Source organism: Falco punctatus, assembly GCF_963210335.1.
Source record: "Falco punctatus genome assembly, chromosome: 8".
Lineage (NCBI taxonomy): Eukaryota > Metazoa > Chordata > Aves > Falconiformes > Falconidae > Falco > Falco punctatus.
Genome location: NC_137588.1, coordinates 47,933,197 through 47,959,132, shown reverse-complemented (window position 1 = coordinate 47,959,132; position 25,936 = coordinate 47,933,197). Strand labels below are relative to the sequence as shown.

At 35.9% G+C, this 25,936-nt stretch overlaps 2 protein-coding genes across 4 annotated transcripts in view; one reads left to right on the top strand and one right to left on the bottom strand.

Annotated features, from left to right (window-relative positions):
• DOCK2 (dedicator of cytokinesis 2) overlaps positions 1-25,936 on the top strand; it is a 197,745-nt gene that overhangs the window by 58,500 nt on the left and 113,309 nt on the right. For both annotated transcript variants that reach the window (XM_080399958.1, XM_080399959.1), the window contains exons 26-27: positions 7,227-7,375; positions 15,459-15,554. In XM_080399958.1, the coding sequence (XP_080256084.1) occupies positions 7,227-7,375; positions 15,459-15,554 (245 nt within the window). The remainder of the gene's footprint in view (positions 1-7,226; positions 7,376-15,458; positions 15,555-25,936) is intronic.
• INSYN2B (inhibitory synaptic factor family member 2B) overlaps positions 16,088-25,936 on the bottom strand; it is a 45,537-nt gene continuing 35,688 nt past the window's right edge. For both annotated transcript variants that reach the window (XM_080399978.1, XM_080399979.1), the window contains exon 4: positions 16,088-23,298. In XM_080399978.1, the coding sequence (XP_080256104.1) occupies positions 23,112-23,298 (187 nt within the window). In that variant the 3' untranslated portion in view covers positions 16,088-23,111. The remainder of the gene's footprint in view (positions 23,299-25,936) is intronic.

Sequence of the window (25,936 nt, the reverse complement as noted above, 5' to 3'; positions counted from 1 at the left end):
ATAGTGTTACATGTTGCTCTGGCTGCCTTCAAATACATGGCATTATTCAGCTCCCGTGAGGAGTGGAGAAACTTCAAGATCTGCCTTGAAGTTGGGAACTGGCTGTATTCTGCAGTGTTATGCTTGGTGGCCGTGGTGTGCTGTGACCGTCAATGCTGTAGCTATTGTGTATCTAACCTTACTTGCTGATGCTTGCTTTGCATGGTCAGCAGAAGCGTTGCGTGCGGGCTTCAAAGGATCCACCATTGTGTTTCTCCATCCTATGTTATTACTAGACAAAAAGTATTTTCATCTCACAATGCTGTCAGGCTGTGTAGGTGACCTATGGTATCTCCCCTTTCTGTGGCTCTTACCTAATCTGTGAAATTTAAATTCAGATTTAGCAATGAATAAAATATATACCATTTAAAATTCATTACTTTTAGGCTTCCAGCAAAGAGTTAAAAAACAAATATCTAAGAGGGAAGATTTGTAAAAGAAAGATGCCTGCAGTTGTGAACAGATGTCCTCTGTGAAGAAGCCTTGCACTTTAATTGAGCACTGACGACCGTCAGAAGTCTCTCCTCATTGAAAAGTGTTGTTCAGTGATTTTATTTTTAAGGATTTGCTATAAATCTGTATTCAGATGACACCTATGTCCTTATTAAATTGGTATGCCAGTTTTTGAGTGGGCATGAAGCCATCCTAACAGATGGATGTGACTACAGGCATGCCAGGGAATAGAGAGTCTTGTTTCCTAAGGGAGAGAAAAGTGGTGTTAAATCTTTATTACCATTTTGACTGCACATAGGCGGCAGTCAAGAATGAAGCCCGTCTGTGATTTTTGCTGAAGGAGACCCAAATGTCTTTTTTAATGACGTTATTGCATTAATGACAGACTTTGAATTTCACTTACCTGTTACAGAAGAAATAATGAGATATTTTCTGGAGAATAAAGTGAATAGAGGGGTTAGAAAAACCCAGCCAAACCCCAAACTGAAAACAGAAAACTGATTAATCTTATGAGAATGAATCTACCTGTCCTTATTCATGAAGGTGCTACCAGGGAACTTCTCTCTGAGAAGTGTGTTGGAATTTGGGGTTGATATGTACTTTTAACAGACCTTGACGAAATAAAAGCAAGATGCTCAAAACTGTATGTTGATATTTTATGTGTTCAAATACCATTTGGCGAAGCATATGTTTTATTCTGGCTTCTAGAAACAAAAGCCAGTCAGAACATTTGTTTTTTTTCATGGGTCTGAAAGTTAAGAAAAAATATATGTCTCTGACAATGTTATCACATCATTTATCAAGTTGAAGTGCAGGACCCAGCACTAAGCTTTGTTGAACCTCATGCAAGTGGCTCCAGCCGTTTGATGCAGCCTCTCCAGACCCCTCTTCAGAGCCTTCTGCCTGACTTGGTGTCCTCTGCGGACTTGAGGGTGCACTCAGTAAGGAGTCTGGATCATCAAATACTACAACAGAAAATTTCACTTTAGCTCTTTATTTTCTTGATCACTGTCTTCCAGATAGTCTTACTTTTTTTTCCTCCCTTTTCCCTAGACAAGGAGTTGTTAATGCTCAAATGAGCACTTTGCTCATTTTGCTTGCTTAACTTGTGCAATGATTCATTAATATTATAATCTGGAATTTATAAACCCATTCAGAAAACTTTTCCTTGTCCCAAGATAATAGAGGGATTTCATATTTTGTAGGATGTTCTAGTGAAATGTTTTTACCAGGATTTTTTGAGATAGGAAGGCATGAGACAGTTTTATGTTAATATGAGTCCACCTGTAGGCTCAGGCTGAGACCAGGACTTGTTCACTACCAATGCTAGTCTTTTCCGGTTACTTTGATTGCATGCATTCATCAAAACATATATGAATGGCATCCTCATATGGGGTGGCTTTAAGTGATAGGGATCTTATAAAACCTAATTCATGTTCCTTTTCTAAGCCTTTTGTCTTTTGTTTATGAATAATGTCCTAGAATTACATTATCTGAGTTGTTCACTACACACAGAATAAAGTAATTATTCTGTATTGCCTTAACTAACAAGCTATGTTTATCTAGCAGCCAGTCACAAAATATAGCCTTTCTCTAAACCAAAGTAATTAGCACAAAAAAATACAGTTTGCTTATAAAAATATATATTGATCAACTTTTCCATTAATTACAATTGCTGGTTTGGTTATTTAGAAACGCAAATAATATAGCAAAGTCTAGTTCAACTACCTTTGAATTTCCATGTAGCTTTTCACTTCAACATTGTTCACATCTGAAAATGCATTGTAAATAATTGATCAGCTGCATATGTTAAGTCCTTGTAATAGATTCTGTATGTATCAAATATGGATCAAATTTTAATTTATAATGGAAAGTACAACTGGGAGTAATGAGGCTTGCAGAGTAATTAGCTCTTAAAACTGGAGATCAATTGTACATTCTGTCTCAGCTGTCCTCAGTACAACAGAAAAATTTTGTCTACGCAAAAAGCTGTGCTTTTTTAATCTTTAAGAAGTATGGAATGGGTTTATGCAGAAAAAGAATGTCAAAGACCTATTCTTTTTACCAAAATACATGTGTGTGGTTTTTAAATGAATTACAGACAACAGTGAAAATATTACATTCTGGTAGGATAATTCTGAAACCATGGTATAGAGGAGTTTTAAATTCAGTGAAGTTTACTTCCATTCCTATTTAAGGTGTCCAGTGCAACTTGTAACTCATGACCTCCTCTACACTTCTCGGTCATTGGTTAAATGGGTATCACCGGCATGTGAAGTCAGATGTAATTTAGTGATTAATATATACATAATACCTACCTTGAAATACTAGTTGTTTTTTTTTTTAGTACAATTTTCAAATTTAATTTAGCTGATTTGGGGGATCCCCCTTGATCAATGACTGTTCTTCACTTCTGAAATAAAGCTTGTTCAGTATAGATTTTTATTATGATTTACTATCCAGTTGCTTCCTGTAACTTTAAAACCTACCCAAAGAGAGCTTTTGTACTTGCTAGCTGTCAGACATTTCACAGGAGATGTTAATGGCTTAAATACTGAGCTGGGTATTATTTTGGAAGAGTCAGGGCAATAAATATGTTTATCCTGGCAGATGTGAAACTGGTACATGCATGAAACATTCCATCCTCTTTGTGAGCGGTAAGAAGTGGCTGAGATGTTGTGTAATTTGATATGGCTTTGAACTTTCCTGTTAGGAACAGGCTTGTCAGCACAGCAGTCCCTCCTTATTTTTTTTTAAGTGGAAATGTTTTAAGGCACTATTTTGAAGAATAATTTTTTTAATGAGAAAACAGTTGCCAGCTAATTTTTTTACATGCTGTTGATTAGGAATCTGTATTCCTATGACATGTAATTGTAGATTACTTACAGGTTGTATGTGTTTGTCAAAATATGCCCATCTTCACCTTGTATTAATTATAGCAGTTACTGTGTTTATTGCAGAATGTTAGAGTAATAGTTATGCATACTTATAGTGGAGTTTTTACACAGCAGGTTTAAAGTAGAGAACTCCTGACACAAAATGTTGCTATGTATAGACGCAGATATAACTGTAGACAAGTAAGTGCAGTGACACCGCAGGTAGATGAGCTTTATTGCCTGTCATTTGGGTTAGGGTATTGCATCCACAATGCTATAGGAAAGACCGAGGGGTTTAGCTTGTGATGTATGATCTCTTCAGCATATCTTTCATGCAGTGAGAGAAACTGAAAGGAAGACAAGGATGAGGCAGAGTGGGTATCAGAAAAGAGAAAATGATTTTTTTCATGTCCCTCAGTGCTTGCTGCATGTGTATTTCCATACAGGTTAAATGTATGTGAAGCATTTTTTCCCCCCCTCTACTGATGCTGTGTAAGTGATACAGACTGAACTGATAATAAATAGGTTTCTTCCAACTATCTGTAAAGTCATGATTTTGATGTTATCTCTTCTGGTATAGGAAACGTTGTTTGGGTCTATGGATTGAAAAAATGACAAGCCCTAAAAATGTTGATTTACGTATATAGGTATATATGGAGAGAGGTACCTTTGTTCCTAGCTTTCTAAGACCCTCCATTTTCCAAAGATTCAAGATCCAGCAGTCTCCTGTAAATTTATTGCTCTGTGCTGGCACTTAATTATCAGTAGTTGGCTACTATCTTCTGTTTTTGAGGATTAGCAGTGCAGTGCATCAAACTACTGCTATGCTACCCTTAATTAGCAATGTTTGCAATGAAGGATCATAGAGCAGTTCAAGTTGGAAGGAACCTGAGAATGTGTCAAGTCCAAACTCCCACTCAAAATGGGGTCAGCTATGAAGTCAGACCAGGCTGCTCTGGGCTTGCTCCAACTGGGTCTTGAAAAACTCCAAGGGTAGAGACTGTACAACCTGTTTGTTTCACTGATTGACCCGTCTTCATGAGGAAGAAGTTTTTCCTTACGTCCAGTCCGAACTACTTGTTTCAGTTGTGAGTCCATTTCTTAATTTTGTTTGTTTGTTTGGCCCATTTTAAAATTTATTAAATTCATGTCATCTTTCTCTAACAGGCTTGAAATCCACTGCAGTTCCATCTTAATTTCTCTTTTGTAATTTCGTAAGCAAGTTCCTTGCATGTATCTCACCGAGGTGATGTGCAGCTTCTATCTCAGCAGCATATGGACTGTGTGGAGAATTTAAAAGTCTGGCAAAATAACGATTTCAGTTCAACCCTGCAGTGGGAAAGAAACAGTCATTGCTGTTTTAGAGAAGTGGGTGTTTATACCAGTAGGTTTAGCAGGTGTTTACACTAATATGTTTATTGTTTTTATCATAAACATTGTGAAATAGAACTTGGTTAGCAATACATGTTATGTCCAAAGGAAAAAATATCCTAGATATTTTTGGAGTGGTCAGAATCTTGATGAATGAATCCTGAACTGATCATACTATGAACTAATTCCTACCAAATTACCCTAAACTATCAAGGACAGTTTTCAGAGACTGCAATGAAAATTAATTAAAGTTTGTTTTCTAGCCTTTTCAAATGTAGGTAGGTAAAAATCCAATTTACAACTTGTACTTCGTTGCTGACTGAATCTATAAACCTTACTTCATTAAAAAAAATAAATACTATCACATTTCAGCAAGTTTGAAAGGTATTGCACATAACTTCCAATGTTGCTAATGATATTTCTTAGGTTTAGTTTTTGGCCAAGAAGCTAATGGCACTGCATTTTTTGCATTTATAATTAGTTACTAGGGGTACTTCATGTAAGCAAGTCAAAGAATTTGCTAACAAATCACATCTCAGTTTCAGAAAACTGTATTAATGTTTGATTTCTACAGCTGTAGACAAGTAATCTATCAGTATTGATGACTTTTGGAGGGGAGTTTGTCTCCATGGGCACAAATCCCCACTGTAGTGCTTTAGAAGTGTTACTGCCCCCTGCTAGCATGTTTTACTAAGTGCTTTTTAAATGCAGCTATTCGGCTTCTGCATCGGAGAGCTAGTCTGGGGCTTGCATTAAGTGCAGGAAGCTTATCTGTGTGCAGAATTTGTCACATGCATGAACTGTGAGCTGAGTGAAATTTCTTTTCATACTGCTCTTTAAACAGGCTTGTGTTGAGATGTGTTCTTTAACTCATGTTTCCCTAGTGAGTTTGTGATTTAGTCATTGAGTAAGATTGCTCTTGTAGCTTGAAACAAGGGTTACAGAAAATTGGATAAATAGGCTTTTATTCATGTTGTGGCATTACTAAAAGTAGAGACACTTTTTGAGGCAAGAAATTATGCTGCCCTTTAGATGTGATTAAAAGCTCCTGGCTTTATATCACTTGGAGCTGTTACTTAAAATAAGAATGATCTGCATGGATAGCCTGTGTTGCTTGATCTGCAAAATTCAGAAATACATTATCTACTTCCCTCCTGTTCTTTTCCTCTTTCTTTCTTACCCTCCTGTCTTCCTGTACTAGCACCCTGATTTTGGGCGAATTCTGAGCCCCTGGATTGTTTTAAAACACATTGGATACAGTTTCACCACCTCACCCTCCACTTGTTTATCAGTGAATGTGCTGTATGTCTGGGTAAAGGTGTTGTAAATCATTCCTAAAAGAAAAAATAATAAGCCACTTTTTCTTTTTTGTTTGCAGTATAAAGTTTTTTAGTTTTTTTCTATTATTTTTTTCAGAAACTGTGATATGTGGTATTGATAGAAAATAATATCCAAATGGTGATACTGATATTTTCCCAAAGAGTTAAAACAGACAAGAATTTTAATCAATAAGAAATCAGTTGAGAGGAAACGAGTAAGAACTTCGTCTCGCTGTTTGAGACTAGAATGGTTCTGGAGTTCTATACAAATTTTATTCTGAGATGGAACCTTTGAAGCTACATTTAGCTCTGTTCCCAGGTTATTTTCATAAATACAACAAATCTTTGAAGCATCTGCTCAGTTATTCACTCTGTTGTGCTGTACTCTTTAATTACATAGCACTTTACAAGTAAGTTGCTACTTAAATCACTCAGTGGCATGTGTCAAATCAGGAAAAAAAAAAATCTTCTATATCTTTTCTTCCTAGGTAGACAGTGCTTTCCTTAAAGTTATTTCAGATTTGTGCATCTCGTCCTCCCAATATTTCCTATAAGCACCTCTGTCTTAAAAAGTCAATGTACACGTGACATTAAAATCTAGCTTACTATTTATGTCAGCTTCATTATATTTACACAAGGATGAATGTATGCATAGCTCTCACTCTCATAGGCTTGATAGGCCTTTCATTAGAGTCTTTTCCTTGTCTGTATCCTTTTATATGTTCTTAGAAAGGATGTTTCAAAATGATGCACATAGAACAATTCTGTTGCTGTTTGTGTCTTACTTTCAGAAAAAAATAATAAGTATAGTATTTTTCTTGCATTAAAATCTTGTCACTACTCAAACATAGCTTATTTCCAGCTGCTTTGTATCTAAAGTGGATAGTTTGTCCTTAAGTGTTTGGGACAAGCAAAAGAGTCTTCAGGATTTAACTGAAACAGATTATTTTTGTCAGGAAGCTGTGTTTTTCATATATGAGAATACTGTTGACTCACAAAAATACCACACAAGTTTAAGAGTATCCCTTAGGCATGATTGGAAAATCAAAAATTCTACCTTGGAAGGGACTGCAGCTGTTAAGGCATATTGAGTTTCACTGTTTGGAGGAAGATTTATTTGCAAATAGCATTTTATTTATATTTGTTAAGATAATATCATTTCTTTTAGAATGCAGGGACATTCTGCTTCCTGTGATTACAAAAGAGCTGAGAGAATTACTGGAACAGAAGGGTGATCAGCAGCTCCAGCTCCAAGAGAAGAAGTACTGTGTTGAATTACTCAATAGCATCCTGGAGGTTCTGAGCTGTCAAGACCCTGTAAGTATTGATGATGATGTAGATGGTCCAAGTGTGTAGTAAGCCTGAGCTGATTAGGTAGTAAATTATTGATGCTGATGAATCTCATATAAATTTTTAATACAAGTCAGTGGCAAATTGAACTTTTCTCCCATTTTTCATAAATTTATGTTAAGGGCAGTTGAGGTATGAAAGGTGAAGTACTGAAATCTATGCTATCTTTTTTTATTTCATAACTTTAAATAGTCAGCTGCTGTAAATCACCATAGTATTATTAAAAGCAGTAAGATTTCTTTGTTTTCTCCTAGCAAAGGTTTGGGCATTTTTAGTTTTGACTGGTAAAGTTCAATGGAATACATACTGAAATTAATTAGAATATTATGACTGCAAGCTTGGTTTCAATGGTATTGATGATACCAAGCTGAGTGGTGCAGTTGACATGCCTGACAGTATGCTATTCAGAGGGACCTGGACAAGCTCAAGAAGTGTACCCATGTAAACTTCTTGAAGTTCAACAGGGCCAAGTGCAAAGTCATGCACCTGGGTTCAGGCTGGGGTATGAAGAGATTGAGAGCAGCCTTGTGGAGAAGGACTTGGGGCTACTGGTGGGTGAAAAGCTGGATGTGACCTGGCAATGTGTGCTCGCACCCAGAAAGCCAGCAGTGTCCTGGGCTGCTTCAAAACAGGCGTGGCCACAAGGTAAAGGGAGGCGATTCTGCTTCTTCGGTCTTGTGAGGCCCTCTGTGGAATACTGTGTCCAGCTCTGGGGTTCTCAGCACAGGAAGAACATGGACCTGTTGGAGTAGGCAACATTAGGCAAATGCTCAGCTGTATTTAAAATCAAATGCATTCTATCAATGAGGAGAGCATTGTCTTTAATAATAGGGATTATTGGGGTTTTGGGTTTTTTTTTCCACTGATCAGTGTGATGTGTATGTTTAAACAGCTGGAGAATGGAGGTTTAATGGGTGATTGTACTCTTCACAGGTTTGGACTTCAGACTTTTAACAATCCAATGAAAATTATGTAATTTGTATAGAATGGTGATGTTTAAAAGCATGTAATGCATTCTGTGCTTTTACTGCTATTGGAGGAGGTAACAAGACAAACCTTTTTGTACTACGATAAACAATGGCTTTTTAGGCAACATGTAACACATTGTCATGAAAATTGCTGAGAATTTAAAACACATACATTAAAAAAAAAAACCAACAAAACAACCACACATTCACATTTGTTTAAAACAAATGTGGCATTTTTAAAAAATAGTTTCTCTTAAGGAAGGTGTAACCTGTAAACTGGAGATTCTTTGTGAGAAGTTTTTGGCCATTATCTACAGATTGTGTTTGCAATAAATACTGAAGAATTTCTAATATGAGGAGAAAAGTCCCTTGGACTATGTTTAAATCCAGTAGTGGTTATCAGCACGATGATCCCTCTAGGAGGCATCATATTCATAAGAAACATTGTAGAATAGTTGGGACATCAACAAAAGAAGAAGGTGCTTCTGTTGAGGAAAAAATACATACCCTGGCACACCTTCTGGCAATGCAATTGCTGAACAGGGACAAGGTATATGGCATTAAATATAAGACTTTCTTTTTTTAGCTACAACAGCAAATGCATGACTTACTAGTAGTTTTTTCTTCCCTTGACAGAGAATCTGTAGAGGAATTAGAGAGAAAAATGAAGCTGGGTTAATTAACATTGATAATATATAGCTGTGGGCTGGTTTCAGGGGCAGTGGGTTGGTTGACATGGATAAGGTGCAGCTGTGGCTGGTTCCTGTGAAGGAGTTAAATAGCTCTAAGGCAGGGGTCCTCAAACTTTTTAACCAGGGGGCTGGCGTGTGGATGAAGTGGCAGGAATTCTTCTGTGGCTACTTGTTTCCCCCCCCCCCCCTCCCAACCCCCAGTGGGGGGGCGGGGGGGTTCTGTAAATAGTGGGGGCCAGCTTGAGGACCCCTGCTCTAAGGTGTATGGAAGAGAGACAAGGAGAGGCCCTGGGAGAAGCAGAGAGAAGAAGGGGGCCCAGATGAGGAGAGGCTGGCTGGAAGAGGAGCCTGGAGAAGGGACACAGCAGAGGCAAGAATCAGGGTGGACTGGCTTGAAGAGGATGAAGAAACAGCACGGACAGTAAATGAACTTTTGAAACCTTGTGGGGATTGGTGGCTGTGCTGGGGCAAGGTGCAGGAGCTACTTATTGAAGTTAACTTGGTATGGGATGGTAAAGGCCTAGTTGCAGTCGGCTAGTTTTGATAAGTGCCGCAACAAGAATATGTGGGTCACAGTCTCATTTTTTTAGCTATGCTAAAGACTGGTCCTGCTTCAGCACTAAAAATCTGTTTTTGAGGTGACTTACCTGAAGGAGGAAAAAAGACCAAAGGAATGTAACACCTTCCATACAGAAGTATCTAAGGCATCAAACAGTAATTTGTCTTTCAGACAGTGCAGATGTCTCTTGGGTGCAACATAGATGTTGACTTTCCAGCTGAAGTGAAAAATCTTGTTTCAAAGTTCTGACTTGCAATAGGAAACATTTTGTATTCCATACTCATACAGGCAAATGGAAAAGGTTCACCGTATGTCCAGAATTTTATCGTAGTAGTGCTTGGGTGGTCTCCTTCAGAGTATCTTTTCAGTCTGATATAGAGAATTGTTTTGGTAATTAACCAAATTATTTCTTATGGGACTGCCCTTGAACCTTAAGATTAATGCAATTTTCTGGTGAACATTTCATCGCCTTACCTTTTAGCATCTAAGGAAATGGATGACTTGACCCACTGGAGAAGAAAAATTCAGGCATTAGTGGCAGACTCACATTACAACATTAATTGTAAGCTTAACTCTGTCTTGAAAATACCAACATGTTGTCTACATTTCTTCGTTTTTTTTCCATCTCAATAAAAAAATTTGGGTTTGTGTTAATATTTAAAACTTTTTATGAACTTAACTGTTATTTTTGTATTGGATTTGTTCTGTCAAAACCACCAGAAGTAGTATATACACAAAGAACAGAAAATAAGCAGCAGTAGTTGTTCTGTGTTTTGTGTAGTCAAAATTTATATTGTTAAGGTGATCTTTGAAATTATTACAGATTTTTTGAAGAAAGTATTTTCTTTGTTAAAGAAGGTACTGTGACATTACCAGCTCTGCTCTACTGTTTTGCTCTGCATTGTTTAGCAACTGGGAACAGGAGAGTCATCACATCCTTGTGTTCAAACACTATTTATCAGCTGCTGTCTAGCTGCTGGGTGCTGCAGGTAGGAAGTACATCTTTAAGAATACAGGTTTATGTTAAGGACATTTTTTTTACGGATAGGCATTCATTGCTAGGCATCTGGGTGAGATGCTTATATTTGATTTCAAATTGCCTCTACAGCAAATAAGTTTTGGACATAGATGACATTGTTTTGATTGAATCATGTCTAAAATTAGCTTTATAGCTTGAGTCTGTGTGCTTTCAGTACCTGTAAAATATAGTAAACCTCAGACACGTAAGTTGTTGAAAAAGGCCATGGTGAAATACCTGATTTTTGTTTCTGTTTTACCTGAAAACACTTCCTTTGTTCCCCTTTTCAACCTCACTGCATGAAATCTGATAGCCCTCCATAAGATGACTTTAATAACATATATCCTATAGTTTAATATTTACTGTATTAGAACAAGTTTTTATTTATAGTTTTTACATGAATAATAGTAAACTTTCTCTTTGTATCTAAAATATCACCTTGGCTGGGAATACAAGTGGAAGTGAGATGTATAATCTTTTCCTATTCTGTGTGCAAAGTCAGTAATTGGCAGCAGCTGCATTTTAAACTGATTATATTAACGAATAAGTCTGGAAGCGTTTTAGAATTGTACAGAAATTTGTAAAGCATTTGCCTAATGTATGACAGATTTTAAGACTTTAGTAAAAGAGAATTTCAAAGGAATTTAGTCAGGGAACCTGCATGTTCTTTTAGGGCCAGTTACCTTAAAGTCTTCTGCAGACAATTTTCAGTCAAAACAATGCATGATTATGAACTAAGGTGGGTTTTTTTGTTTGTTTTTTTTTTTTTTAAATATCTTTATCCTTTTATGTGTGCTCTTTTTTGTGTGTGTATGTCAGAGAGGGAACAAAAAGTTACAGAACTGGATACATAAGAAAGCAAGCATGCTGGATCTGGTTAGTATAGAGTTCATCTTATTCACGGAGCCCATATGGTGTTGTGGTTTAGATTTGTGACCAAATTAGTGTTGATAACACATGAATAGAAATTTTAGTTATCGCTGAATAGTGCTGGCACAGTGTCCAGGCCTTCTCTGTTTCTTACTCTGCCCCATGCCAGGGAGTAGGCTGGAGCTGGGCAAAAGTTTGGGAAGGGACACAGCTGGGACAGTTGAAATGTTTTGACCAAAGAGGTGACTCTGCCAAGTACAGGCTGTGTAATAGAATTTTGAAGGGGCCATTCACTTTAGTCCGTGTTTGTCACTGTCCAAATAAATGAACACTCTGTCATGTTCTGAAGTGCGTGGTTGACTCAGAGATAATGGAATTACTCTAATTTTTGTCCCCACCCCGTAAAAGTTTAAGTAGAATGTGAAAGCTAAATCAAACACTATTACCCTGCACAGATATTTTTAAAGAGAGTGAATTTTTGTTTGGTTCGGATTTTTTGTTAAGTAATTTGTGGTCCAGTGCGTGCCATCCATCCATGAATGAATCTGAAAGTATTTGAGTTTGGAGAGAGAATTCCTATTGCTGACCTGCATACCATGTATGAATTCTGTTTCATGCCTTGGTCACCTAGCAAGTCCTTCTGAAGAGTGAAGACAAGCATACATTTTAGATGACCATATTTTATTGAATGGAATAATCAAGTTCATGTTTTCCAAGAGAACATTTTTATATGGTACAATTTGTTAATTTAGCTTCTGAAAAGTCTTATGTTTAACCAAATGGATTGCAGCCAAATGGTGGGGTTTCCAGATTTCACTAAAAACATATGTTGTCCTTGTGAAGTGAAACATGATTTAAGAAAATACACGTTACAGTTGGTTGCTAGACTGCCTTCTGAAACTAGAAGCTGTTAGTTAAAAGCTGAACCCCTGTGTATAGGCAAGGTGTGAAAACACTATTTTTCTTGTTAGTAATGTCAGTATTGAATGCTTAATTGTTTCTTAGATTATCACGGAGAAAGGTAGTTTCAGTTTCATAAAGAAACTGCTTAAATTCATTTGCTAACATTTCTCGGAAAAATCAAATGCTTAGCAGAAAATAACATGTGCTCAAGCATGCAAAAGTTATACTTTTTCCAGGAAAGGCATGTTGTGTGCTACTTTTGAATTCAGAATACAGCTCATATTTAATAATGGAGTCACAGCTAACTGTTAAAACAACTATGTGATGTTCTGAACTGTTACTAATAATGGCACAGCATGTACTGAAATGTGTCAGGAAGTAAAGTTAGATAGAGCCCTCATCTTTGGACCGGGGGGGGGGGGCAATACACAAACTAATGAACAAGTGACTTCCCTGTGCCCAGGGACAGTGTGTAAAGTGCTACTATGTAGTTTACAGTTGTTGGCTGTTGATTATTTTTTTTTCAATATAGTGGTAATCAATATTATAAGAACAGCTATGATTAATGAATATATTTTAAATCGTAATATGTCAGGGGACCTTATGCTAGTGTGGCCCAAACGTTGATGAAGAACTTCATGTCTTCATTTCTGGCACTGTCAAGGAGCTTCTAGTTGATATCAGTCTGGAAATAATCTAGTTTGTATGCAACAAAACCACTCAGAAGCAGTACATGGTAAATGGAAGCGATCAAGGCATTTGCCTCAAAATTTGTTCTGAACCATATTGCTGATATAGGTGTAGCCGTATAACTTTAAAGAGGCTTGTTTTATGGTTGAGATAAAGGTATGCATAACTGCTGTAGTTATGTGGAAGTTAAATAATGCAGCTTCTCAATTTCATGTTTGTATTTTCAAATTGATGAAAATAAGAAATGAAAAATTCGGGGACAGGGTTGGACTTTAAGTTGCTTCACTTCTCCTTTACTGCTTTGTTAACTGGTAACTTGCTAAAATTACATATTTTATGTCAGGTGGCTTGCCACAGGTCCTCTGCATTCTTTCAACAGCTGTTTGCTTGTTTGAAATAGAATGCTAAATTTTGATGGATACCTCAATGCACAGGCTAAAAAATGTTCTACACTTTAAAGCAATCTTTGAAATTCTTTAAAAAATTAAATACTCAAGAATAAGAGCTGGCAAACTGCTTTTGGACAGATGTGCACAATCATAAAAATATATTACTCTATTCAAAGTTCAAGAAAGATATATAAAAAAGATTTGAAAACAAAACAAAATTTGTGTAGACTTCTGTAAATAAAACAACATTCATTAACAGCATACACTGAAGATGTATCAAAAACTTGCCCAGAGTGTATTTTATCTAAAGGTAATTATTTCTTGAAAGTTACTTTGACATTACTGTAATGCTAATGAGTATGGAAAGCTGCTTCTGCAACAAAGAGGCCAAAAGATTCTGCTTGTTGCTCTTCAAATGAAAAGTGTCTTTCTGATTAGAATTCTGCATAAACCTGAAGAATTTGCTTTGCTGTGTGACAAAGTGTGGTTATGTTTTACTGGAAGAAAGTGCAGTTTTATCTCAGATTTTTCAGGTGATTTGAAAAAAATAGGGAAAAAACCCCAACAGACAGAAGAGTATTTGTTAATTATTAAAGTTGGTGTGGGGAGAGATGCACTGTAGGTTTTTATTTTTAATTTCACTGTTGCTTCCAGTGCATTTAAAATACAAAGAGCCAACACACTGTATGGTTTTCATGTTATTTGATTGGCATAAACCTTAAAGCTCACAGTATGCATGTTGGGAAGCAAAGGAGATGGAGGAGAAAGCAGCTTTGTGAGAACAAATGTGTCTCCTATGCTGCAGCTGTCAGGTGTAGTCTTTTTATAAATATGGGAGTGTAACAGAGAAATGTAAATTAAAAAAAAAAAACCAACACCACCAGCAAGCAAAATATTCTATGAATACATTGTTCATTCATATAATATAGTAACTTTTGAAATACCGTGACAGGCAAGAAGATCATTTAAGCTTACATGTGTCATAGTCAAAGGACACAGGCTAAATGGCTAGACACGAGGAAGGTCTCTCTTGTGGGGGATTCTGGCCTGATCCAGGTTAATCAAAACAGCGGAAAGGAAGGAGACAATGTTGTATGCCTCGGGATGGGGTGGGAAAAGAGTCAGAAGTTTCTCTTGGGGTGGTTTTGGAGCTCAACACCTAAAATACTGTTAAGAGATCACCATGGCTTTTATAATTGTGTTCTTTCCATACCACATATGACATTAAAGAGACTCCTTGTTTGGTGTAAACTAATTCCTTTTTTTTCTATTAGAAATTTGTTTAGACTTTTTCTTTGATTGTTGCGTGCTAGTTTCCAAAGTTGTCTAGGAATCAGAGTAAGGTCAATGACATTGGTGAATAGAAGGTCATACCCCTCTGCTCAGCATTTTAAAATAAATAATCAAGCATCCTTTTGCAGGCAACACGACCAGTACCTTGGCAATGTGACCAAAGAACAAACAGTCTTTAATTTGTACCCTCACAGAGCTGCAAAGTGGAATCAAGATAACTTTGTTTTCTAAAAATCATATACCTTGTGACTGCAATTAAGAATATTACTGAGGTCCAGACTGCCCTGAGGGCCATTGACAGATGTGGAGAACTATGATACAGTTTGCCTCAGCTGTCTGTCACCAGGGTATTGCTGTTAAGCTACAGGCGACACAGTTACTGGGAAAACACAAGTCCGTTGAGCGAGGGATGGGAAGTAAATATCTGAAAGAAAAAAAAACAGGTGTGGGATAGGTAGGGTGAAAGTTTGACTGTGCCACTTGAAATGAGTATTCTACTAAAATTGCAGGAACTAAGGAGCAGTGTGAGCAAGAAGAATTAGAGTTGTTCTTTAATAAGGTGGTTATGTTATACAACTTGAACTGTCAACATGGAATTACTTGGTTTCTTCTTTCTTTTACAAGAGTATGGGTTTATTACTAAAACATTTTATTTTTTTCATTTTCAGGCATCAACTTATCACCATATTCAAGAAATAATGGTACTGTTATTACGCACGGTGAACAGAACTGTTATTACAATGGGACGAGATGATCCCTTAATTGTGAGTACTATTTTAATGTATTTTTAATGCTTTGAAAGTAATTTTACAGTTATCCTGGAAAAAATGCAGATATGGTATTGGTGGAGTCCTTGCTTGTGGACTTTTTTTAGATCTAAAATAAGAGATCTAAAGCTTTATTCTTTTTGCTTTCAGCTGTGCCACTGTAGTGTCTTCTGAAGTGTAATTGAATACTGTGAGATTTGTGCATACCTTAAAAATATAAACACTAAATATAAAGTTAATTGCTGTTTGCAAAACAAAGAAAGTTTTACAAACCTGCTTAAAGGCCATAGTTTAACACATTGAAAATAGTGTTTCTACTAATCTGAAGTAGAAGTGTCTGAGTAAAACTAAACAAACAACCAAAACATTTTCTCCATGCTTGACTTTTTGCTGGGTTATAGTTGCTATGGAACAGCTGCCATTCCTGGTTCTGTTTCTGGAGGGGCAAGATAATGCCCTGTGTGCACAGGGAAAATGTCTGGTGATGTCCTGGCGTGGTGCACTCACCTAAGATTTTTGTTGAGATGTCATGAGATGTCATGATTGACAGTTATATTTAAGGACCAATGCCTCAATTTATTTGGATTTAAGTACATTTCATGAAGTACCTCTTGATTTAGACTATTTGTGAGAATGTCACCAAGTTGTGTTCAGTGGGAATTATGGAAGTCACCCTGCAGACTGTGCACTTAAAGAAGATGCATATTTGTTGTTAGTCTTTAGAGATTTACATTATTCTGCAAAATCACAAGCAGCAGGTACTTGATTGTTTCTGCCACAAAAGGTACATTGTGAGTCTTTTAAAATGTACCATGTTTCCTTGTTCATTTCTGTTGGTAAACCAAAATATGTTTTAGATCATTGCCAGTTAGAGAATGTGTGTCTCCTAATGATCGGTCTCCTAATTGAGTTTTTCAGTGGAGATAGTTTCCAATAGTTGCTTCAGACGGGTGGTAGATCAGCAAGTTTCAGAAATCCATATAATTTTTATCAGAACTCCAGTGTGTTATTCTTCTGTGTGTAACCCTCTGGCATGGCCGCAACGGGAGAAGGTTTTGAATAAAGACCCATTTACCTTTCAGTTCTCTAGAATGGTTGGAAATGGTTTTTTACTTGCAAAGAAAACATCATATGAATGTCATGGATGATGTAAATAATATATTAAGGAGTATTTTTGGACACTATAAACAGTAAATGAAGAAGCAAAGTGCAACACTAGTAATTCTGCAAAAAAAAATATCGTTATCATTAGAAAACATTAGGAAATAAGGTGGTTACAATTAAATAAAATGGTCTGGAAAGTGTGGGTGTTTTTTTCTTCTTGGGTGTTTTGTTTTTTTCCCTTTCTCTCATCTACTGTAATTTGTTCAACTTTTTACCTAAAAAGATTAAATCCAGTGTAAATTTCGAAATGCAGATGTCTGAATGCTAATAATGCTCATAAACACCTATGCATATATGTATATTGGGCATTTTAGAAGTTTTTCAAAGCAGATTTCCAATAAATTACAGATTTTTCTAGAGCTGAGGCAAGATTTTTCAAGAGACTGGTCTTTTAAATGTGACATGTTCATAATGAACAAAATGGTCCTTTGCATTCAGAAAGAGCTGGCAAAATGTGTTCATTTCGTGCTCTGGGTACTACCTCCAGTTCACTCAGTTAATTTGCAGGTTTGCTTTGAAACTTCTTGAGAGAGGCAAACTTACTGAAAAGCTGAATGCTAAATTTTTTAAAAATAAAGGAGATAGGAGTTACAGCCTTCTGCAGTATGCTTAGGTGAGCGGAAGTTGCTAAAAGTATGGTGAACTCTGCAAGTACAGGTGGGACATATGGAATAGATGCAGACAGACTGTGTAGCTGATATTATATGGATATGAGCGACACTTCAAATTGGGCTACATCTGTTATTTACTTCCAGAGGAACAGAAGGTTACGCTTTAGACTCTTAAATTTGTTACCATGTTTCTGAAAATTGCAAATATTTTTATTATTTTCTGCTGTGTAATCTTCTAGAATTTGAAAATTGTGTGAAAACCAATGCTAATACTGTGTTATACTAATTAAAAAAATGGTTACAATTTACAAGACCTGTAATTCCTTGCAAGTTTAATGCCTTGCACCTGACAGAGTGCTAGATTTTATTTACCTAAGTTTTTTTGCTTTCTGGCATGGATAAGCAGGTTAATTTTCATATTCAGGTGTCTTCACAATCGTCTAGCTTGTTGGCAGATAAGGATTTGAAAGGATTTTGGGTTACAGTTGCCTGTATCTTATCTTGCTGTGGTGCCATTTGAATCTAAGGGAAGGTGCTGCCTTGTGCTCAACTGGTAACAGCATGCAGTGAGCTTTGTTCATGTAATTACAGGTATGAAGCAGGCTCAGAAGGGCATAATCCCATCAGGAGAAGGTGTTAGTGATGGAAAAGTAATCTGGTTCTCTGCAACTACTGCAGAGAAGACTTAAATACAGTTCCTGCCTTCACTGTGGTGTTTTGGAGGTTGAAGGCTTTAACGGCTGCTTGGTTGTTTTCACTATTTAAAAAAAAAAAAAAAAAGGCTTGACTGTCTGTAGTTGTAGAACTGCTTCTAAACTTGTAATGAGGAGGGACAAGTATTATCTGAAATTGGCTATTGAAGCTTCTGTGAAGTCTGGGCTTGTAGTTAAACAGTGCTGTGATGCAGTGAAGGCCTACCACAGTAAAGCTAGAAGTAAAACATATGGAAGCATGTAGAATACAGAAGTACTTGTTTTCAGTATTGGCTTGGTCAAGTAAACAAAAATATCATAAATCCATCATAAACATTTTAAAGATTTCCATTGGTACTTCCAAACTTGATTTTGTTAACAGTATCAGTTTAGCATGAGGAAAAGACTGTAGTTATACTACACAGAAAAGGTTTTGGACAATAATTATGTAAGATGTTGTACAAATAAAAACTTTGCTGAAAATAAAAAAGCATGCTTTGTTAATCAAACCTACTCTAGATAGCATACTTCTGCAAAAACAATTTCTTTGGGGAAATAATGATCAGAGAAACCATTTTGCAGAGCTGCTGTGGTTGGAGAACCTGATATATTCAAATATACACATGGTCTAGCTAAAAGTTACAGGGTTTTTTATTCAGTATTCAAACTAAGATCCTTTACCTAGAGAAGAAGCTGAATGATTCCATGAAAGACCTGTTTATTCATTACCCATTTGTTTTCCAAAGAATAATTGTTCACTTCCTTTATAATATAAATGTTGTTATTGATTCCTGAAATCTAAGAAAAATATCTCATTTTATTGCAAAAGATAACATCATATTTAAAGAACCTAGAAATTTAAAAAATGTACATTAGATAATACATTCCATTAGGAAGATGTTTTGCATCTAAGCTAGCATAATTGCTAAATATTGTGGCTTTTTTGAAAGAACTATAGCGCACCAAACTATAAAAAGCCCTACATGAACTGCTGTTACGTGACAGAGAGAAATCAGAATTTTATTCATACATTCTGAATTTTCAAAGAAAGTTAGGCTGACCCCATAAAACAGCAATTTCAAATACAGCAATTTTGGAATATGCCATATTCTGTGCAATGTTTTATAAATAGCATACTGCAGTTGTCATTTAAATGTCTTTCAGAGAAGCCTACAATCATTTGTATGCAAGGGCTGTCAAGCAGCTTTGGGTTTGGTGATGTTTTGTTGTTGGTTTGTGGGGGTTTTGTTGTTTTTTTAGAACATGCTTGTATATATTTCTAATGTTTATTTCCTACTCTGGGAGCTGGTTTTAGGCATTAACACTGTGAGTTTCTAAATCAGAGAAATTTTTATAGCCGATACTATTTTCTTCTAGAAGTCTACCAATTTCTATTGCTTTTCCAGTCTTGACATAAATCACATAGTGTGTGTGATAATATTTTTATTTCCTATAAAAATTAATAATTAATTACTAAAATATTTTTAAATATTTAACAATAAAACAAAAAATGATTACATATTATATTTTCACATAGCTTAGATTCTCCAACTATGTGTTTCAAGTTTATTAAATTGTAGGTTTTTTGTGTTGCTAGGATATACAAATTTCTGTTAAATCTAAACAAAACGTACAGCAACTAAGCAGCCTTACCTTCTTGCTGTGGCTGATGCTTACCATGACTGACACTTTTCCCACTGTTGCCTTATAATGTAACAAATAGTCTTTTGCCCTAATGTTGTCTTTAATTTTTTTCAAGTCTGTTGTGTGTGACCTACCGTGGAGAAGACTGGGTGTCTTCTCTCATTAAGTAGGTGCAGTTTTATGTGTTTTTATTGTGAAACTACGACGCTTACACTTTTGTAGGAATAATTTACTTCTGGCATACTTCTGCTTTATTTTCTGTTAAACTATTGCATGGGGTTTGTTCGTGGTAGTCAGAGCCTCTGCAAGAAAAATGAGGGAGTTCTGTGTTTCAGATAAGCCATTTGTTTGGACCCTAAATACGTATTTAGAACTTGTCTGGCTATTGCTACTACTGCTGACTCAAAAAAAAAAAATCGTTGTGCTGAAACAGGGAACTCTAGGAGCAACCTTTCTGAAGGACAGTGCTTTAGCAGCACTGTAATTTCATATTTTCTTTCAAGAAAATCAGATGTCTTAGTGGTGAATTTGAAAACACGGAACAGAATGTAGGCTGAAAGACAAGCAAATGTTCTTAAATTGCAGCATTGGGAGCCGAAGGCTGGCTGGCCTAGATACCTGAAGTGTTTCCCTACTGCTGTGTGTGCATATGTTAAGAAGAGAATTTCATATCCATATATGGATAATATATACTTTAGCGATTGAGAGTCAACTGAAAAATAACCGACAGGAATATGGAGACCAAAGGCTCATTTTGACTGGGAGATTAAGGATTAAAAATTGTTTACACTTCTGAATTACATCAAGATCAGACATGAAAATATAGATCCTGTAACTATTTAAATCAGTATATTTGAGTTTTTCGGAAGTACTGATGTTTGTTCAGGTCATAAGAAAGGCTTAAAGCCTTACAACTATCTTTGGTTGGACTTCCTTAAACTAAGTAGAGATATTTCTTCTTGCATAGTTTTACTGACCCCAGGAATTGACTGGTGCTGTGTTGTGAACCAAAATACTGTGGTTTGTTTAAACTGAGTAATCTGGATCCTTTAAAAATATATTGAAAGCACCATATTCATTATGTATGCAAAACCAAAGTCAGGCAGCTTAAAATGAGCTTTTTTGTGCTTCTTAACAAAAAGAAAGACACAAAATATTGTTTTGATATAATAACAGATTATTGAAAATCACTTCACTATAGAAAAAAACCTGTCCTGGTTTTGCTAGTTAAGCCTGTTGGTGTTGATAATTATTATACCTTTGCCAGAGAGGATATTAAAATGTTATTTTAATAACAAGAAACATTTACACACTAACAAATCCTTCATAATATCAATTATAGACACTAATGCAAGATAGGAATGCTGTTGGCATACCAGCATAAGCAGTATTTAAGTCTAATATAATGACGTGTTCTGATGTAATAACGTCTTACCTTTGTTATACCCGCAAATTATTATTGAAGAGCTTTTCTGTCTCACTAAATAAATTTTTACTAGCAAAAAGGATGTATATAAGGCTTTTCTTCTGACAAGCCTCTAAAATAATGATAATTTTATGTCTGTCATTTCCATACTGACTGAACACGGCAATGTTTTTTTAAAACTATCTGTCCTTTAGAATTTGGATAAATTAACCCATGTCACATAGCATAATCTCTTCTAAATGAAGACTAGTTTTATCAAAAAACTTAATTCTTCCAGACAAAATTCTGTGCAAAACATTTTTAATGTGTTTTCAAATGTGTGGTTAACCCTAAGAATTCAAGGAACACAGGTGTACAAAAAGTGTACAGATATTTTTAACTAACATTGCACAATTAATACAATATGATTTAGAAAAATAAGATCCAGGGGTTGATCTACAGAATACTCTGGCACCATTTCAACTGATTAACCAGAGTAACTTCTAAGAAAAGGTCTGCAATACATTCCACTAAATATAAAATACATTATTTGGGCCTTACAGTGTGCCCTTTATACTCACTTTGGAAAACCTTTTCCCTTCTACCTCCCATATGAAAGCTGACCAAATTTTCATGAGTGAAATAACAGTATAATCAACCCTAAATTAGGGTACGTTGGCATACCCTGTGCTAGCTGGGAACTCACTATTTTTGAAGGAAAGAAATAGCTGCATTGCCACCAGATAAAATTTTTTCAGCATATATATCTGTTTATATAATACAGATAAGTTAATTAAATACTATTTGTTTTGGTTATCAATTTTTTGTTGTGTATCAACTTTTATCTTAAGGCCAAAAAATCATATCTTGGGATATCTTGGGATATATAGTGATACAGCTCTTAAATGTACAAATTAGGCAAGTAGTTTAGGAAGACAGTAGCCAAAGTGTTTGTTGCCCTCTATTCAGCAACTGTATGCTGACATCTGAGGTATTGTGTCCAGTTTTAGGCTTCTGGGTAGGTGAAAGACGTTGGCTTACTGGAGGGAGACCACCAAGATGACTGTAGGCTGCAACACAGAACATGTGAAGAGAGGCAGAAAAAATTGGATTTGTTCAGTCTTTAAGAAGTGAAGGCTTAGGAACAAGGTCTTATCTGTCTAATTCTTCTTGAAGGTGTTTTTGGGTAGGGCAAGATATAATGGACACACATTAAAACAGAAAATTCAGATTAGATGTTAGGGAAAAAAATGGTAACAGCTTGCCCCAAGAAGTTATGAATTCTTGTCTTTGGAGATATTCCGAACTCACATTCACCTAACTGGACCTTGCTTGAGCAGGGGGTTAAGACTAAAATTACTGATACTCTCTTGTTGTATGGTTCTATGATTCATTTCAGAGAAGTCTGTTAAATGGCTGAAACTTCTAAATGGTTGCTTTTTAAATTGAACCAGTACAAGGACAGAGAAAACTTAACCTGGCATTCCTTTTTTCTCGTTAAATATTAGAAGACAGCAACAAAAGCATTTCAGTGGGGATGTGAAATAACTGTAATTGTCTCCTTTGAGAAGAGATTTGTTTGAACCATGTAGATTCCCCTGGATTTGTCCTTGATTGTGTGAGTTGTTTAAAGATCACCAAAGTTCTTTCATCTTAGCCCATGTTGCTTAAAATAGGAAATGAAGGCTGTGTGACAACTTTAGCTTTGTCTACCATTGTTTTATAAAGCAGAGATTTAAACCTTGTTATTTTTGGAAAGTTGGAAAAAAAAAAAGTCTTTTCAAAGCATATGAAAATGTCCTTGGAAAAAATGAGAAAGATTCCTTTTGAAGGAAACAATTTCTTTTTGAAAATAGTATCTTCATGTGCCTTTATGCAGTGAGATGATTTCAGTAAATTAAATTCTTTTGATTTTTCAGATACTCTAATTAAACAATCTTTAGTTTTATGATTTTGTAATACCACATTTTCAGGTGTGTGGTCTCCAACCTCTTTGTGTTCCAGTGTCTTTTGAAATGTAAAAGGATCCAGAAGGAAATCAAATCCACCAGAAGCATTTCCTTTTCACCTTTTTTGATTTTCTTCTTAACTCCTTTTTCTCGGGAGCTGGATAATCAGAGGGTAGCTTCTGAGGTGAAGCTGAAGCTGGATTTTGCTCTGCATGATCCAGTGTTTCCAAAATCTGATGAAATCTTCCTTCTTGTTGTCTGAAGTCGTATTCTACACTATGGAAAAACGAAGAGATTTAAGCTAGTAAGTGAGAAATTTCTTAATGTGGAAAGGATGCTTACCTCATTAGAATAATTTGTCATTGGAGCTTGGTTAAAACACAAAGGTTGCTGCTTTGAAAAAAAGTTAACCTTTTCATCTTTTCTGAGGGAAAATTTTTTCTTAATATAAGTTAAGAACTCCAGAAATGTGGCCAAAACAATGGGACAAAAATTAAGGAGAAAAAATGAAAATGTGCTAGGATGACCTTTCACTGCATCTTACTCAATGGTCAGATTTTGATACTCAGTCATATGCTTGGCACAAAATCAAAACTCTCACGTGCTTAACTTTGCTAAATGTGAATGCTTTCCACTAGGAGATCTGCTAGGACCAAAAATATATATGAAATTAAGCAAGTCTGTAAGTCTTTCAGATAAGTGATATTAGTTAACAGGAAAGCAGAATGTAACTCATTTTCTCCATGGAAGCCCATAATTATTATAGATGTCAAATAAGAGCCAAGACATTCATTAGGTAAGAGCAGATATGTGCAGAAATAAGGTTCAAAAGAATTGATGTGGACAGTGATTAAGTAGTCTGATGCAACCAGTACAGTTAAACAAAAATAAGAAAAAAAAAAATGACAAGGATGCAATGCTCTATGTTTTTTCTTCATTTCAGCCATCTTTTCTGGGCAGGAGTTTGGGAGTTGTATCGGCTATGTCTGCTGTGGAGGGTTTAGCAGGCAGAGGGGAGAGAGAAAGAAAAAGTTGTATTTTCCATAATGCAAGCTTTTTGGGAGGAAAAAGGCATCATCAGAGAGGTGCTGAGATGGCACATAAAGACCCTGAACCTGATTTGGGCACTGAGAAGAAGAAATCTGTAAAATTAGTAAATATTTATATATTTAAACACTATTAACTGTGAGTATCTGTATGTATACAGAAATCTGTAAACATTGTTGAAAGATATCTTAAAATTAACTAGAAGCTTTTTTTCCATGTAATAGATTTTTGGGTTTTTTTTATGAAATAAAATTACTCAGCTGGCAAAAAAAAAATAGGGTTATTCTAATGTAGAATAACTGGACAGGGATCTCTGGATAAGGAGCAATACATAAGAAATATAAAAGAAGAAAGTTATATAAATGACAGATTTGACCAGTGTGTCTCAAACGTGAGTTGCCTGCTAAAACAGCAACTTAATACTTTTCAGTAGTCACAGATCACAGGTGTTGGAGAAAGAAATGTTTGCTTTATACTATATGTAAGGATAACATCTACTCATGTCCCTTTTTTCTTCCCATCTTTAAAATTTCTAATTTAATGCTGGAGAGATCATCTCTAGAGGCAAGAGTTCAAGTCATTCTTCGTTTAATACTGTCCCTTATACATGGAGATAACTTTTCAGTTGCTACTTGCATTTGTTTATTATAATACAAACATTTGTCTTACAGGATCTAGATTGAAAGTCCCAAGTCACCTCACATAAACCTGCTGGATAGTTAGTAAAGCTAAACTTACAGCTACTATAGACCTGGTCACTGTCAGACTGAAAAACTCTCTACTACTGTACCAATCAATGTAATCCACGCTGGGATTGATGTGAGATTAGTACATTGTTTAACCCAGGCACTGCTTAAAATGCACATGATAAAGATGGTTCAGTGACAGTAACCTCACATTCTGCTTGTACAGTGTTTGAATCACTAATAAGTTAGTTTCTTGAAGCGCAGGAAAGCAGGGAGCAGGATTAATCACTTGATTCTATAATTAATGACAACAGCAATACTATGTTAATGGCAAATGATACTTACGTGCCCCTTTTAGGCTACGTAAAACACAGGAATTGCATGGATTTGTCTAGAGTAACACCTGATAATTACTACTTTCAGAATATTGTCGAATATGTTATGAACTTCAAATATTAGTTACTCAGAATGCTTTTTTTCATAACCACATTTGTGGAACGTGTCTGTAAAGTGAAAACTATCGTGTCCTTGCTCTCTCCTGTTTTGTCACTTTAAAGTAGAAACTTTTTAGAGGAACTGTGTTCTGTTGTGTGTATTCTACTAATCATTGCACTGTAAGTTCCAGGCACATTATAAACCACCTAGTAAATCAAAAAGGCACATAGGTGTTTTTTTTACTTCTTCATTCTTTCTTTCAAATACTTGTGCTTGTTGCTCAGGATCTTCCCTATACTGAAACTGTGTAAACTAAAAATGCAGGGTAAGCGTCATAGTTAATTTTTCTGAAGAGAGGAGGCATCCCATGATAAAGGGTTGTTTGTACATAAATTCTAGAGAGTGACCTCTGTTCCTGTATGGTCCAATAAAAACGTACAGAGACTGTTTGTCCGGAGACAATGACCAAGTAAAGACAATTTTTTTTTGTCCTGGGTCTTCCTTTTTGCACAGAAGCAGTCTATGCTCTTAGACAGGTCATGTAACTTCCAGGGGTATTGAATGGACTCTGGAAAGCACTAACAACTTTGTCTCAGAGGAGATGTGGTGTTTAATTTGTGACATGTCAATTACTTTGAGTTTCGTTACCAGAGGTTTAGGACATCAGTACTCAACTGTGTATGTGGAACAATAGGTTCCAATGCTGTGACCAACCCTGAGTTTACCTAACTACCTTGTTAAGCTTT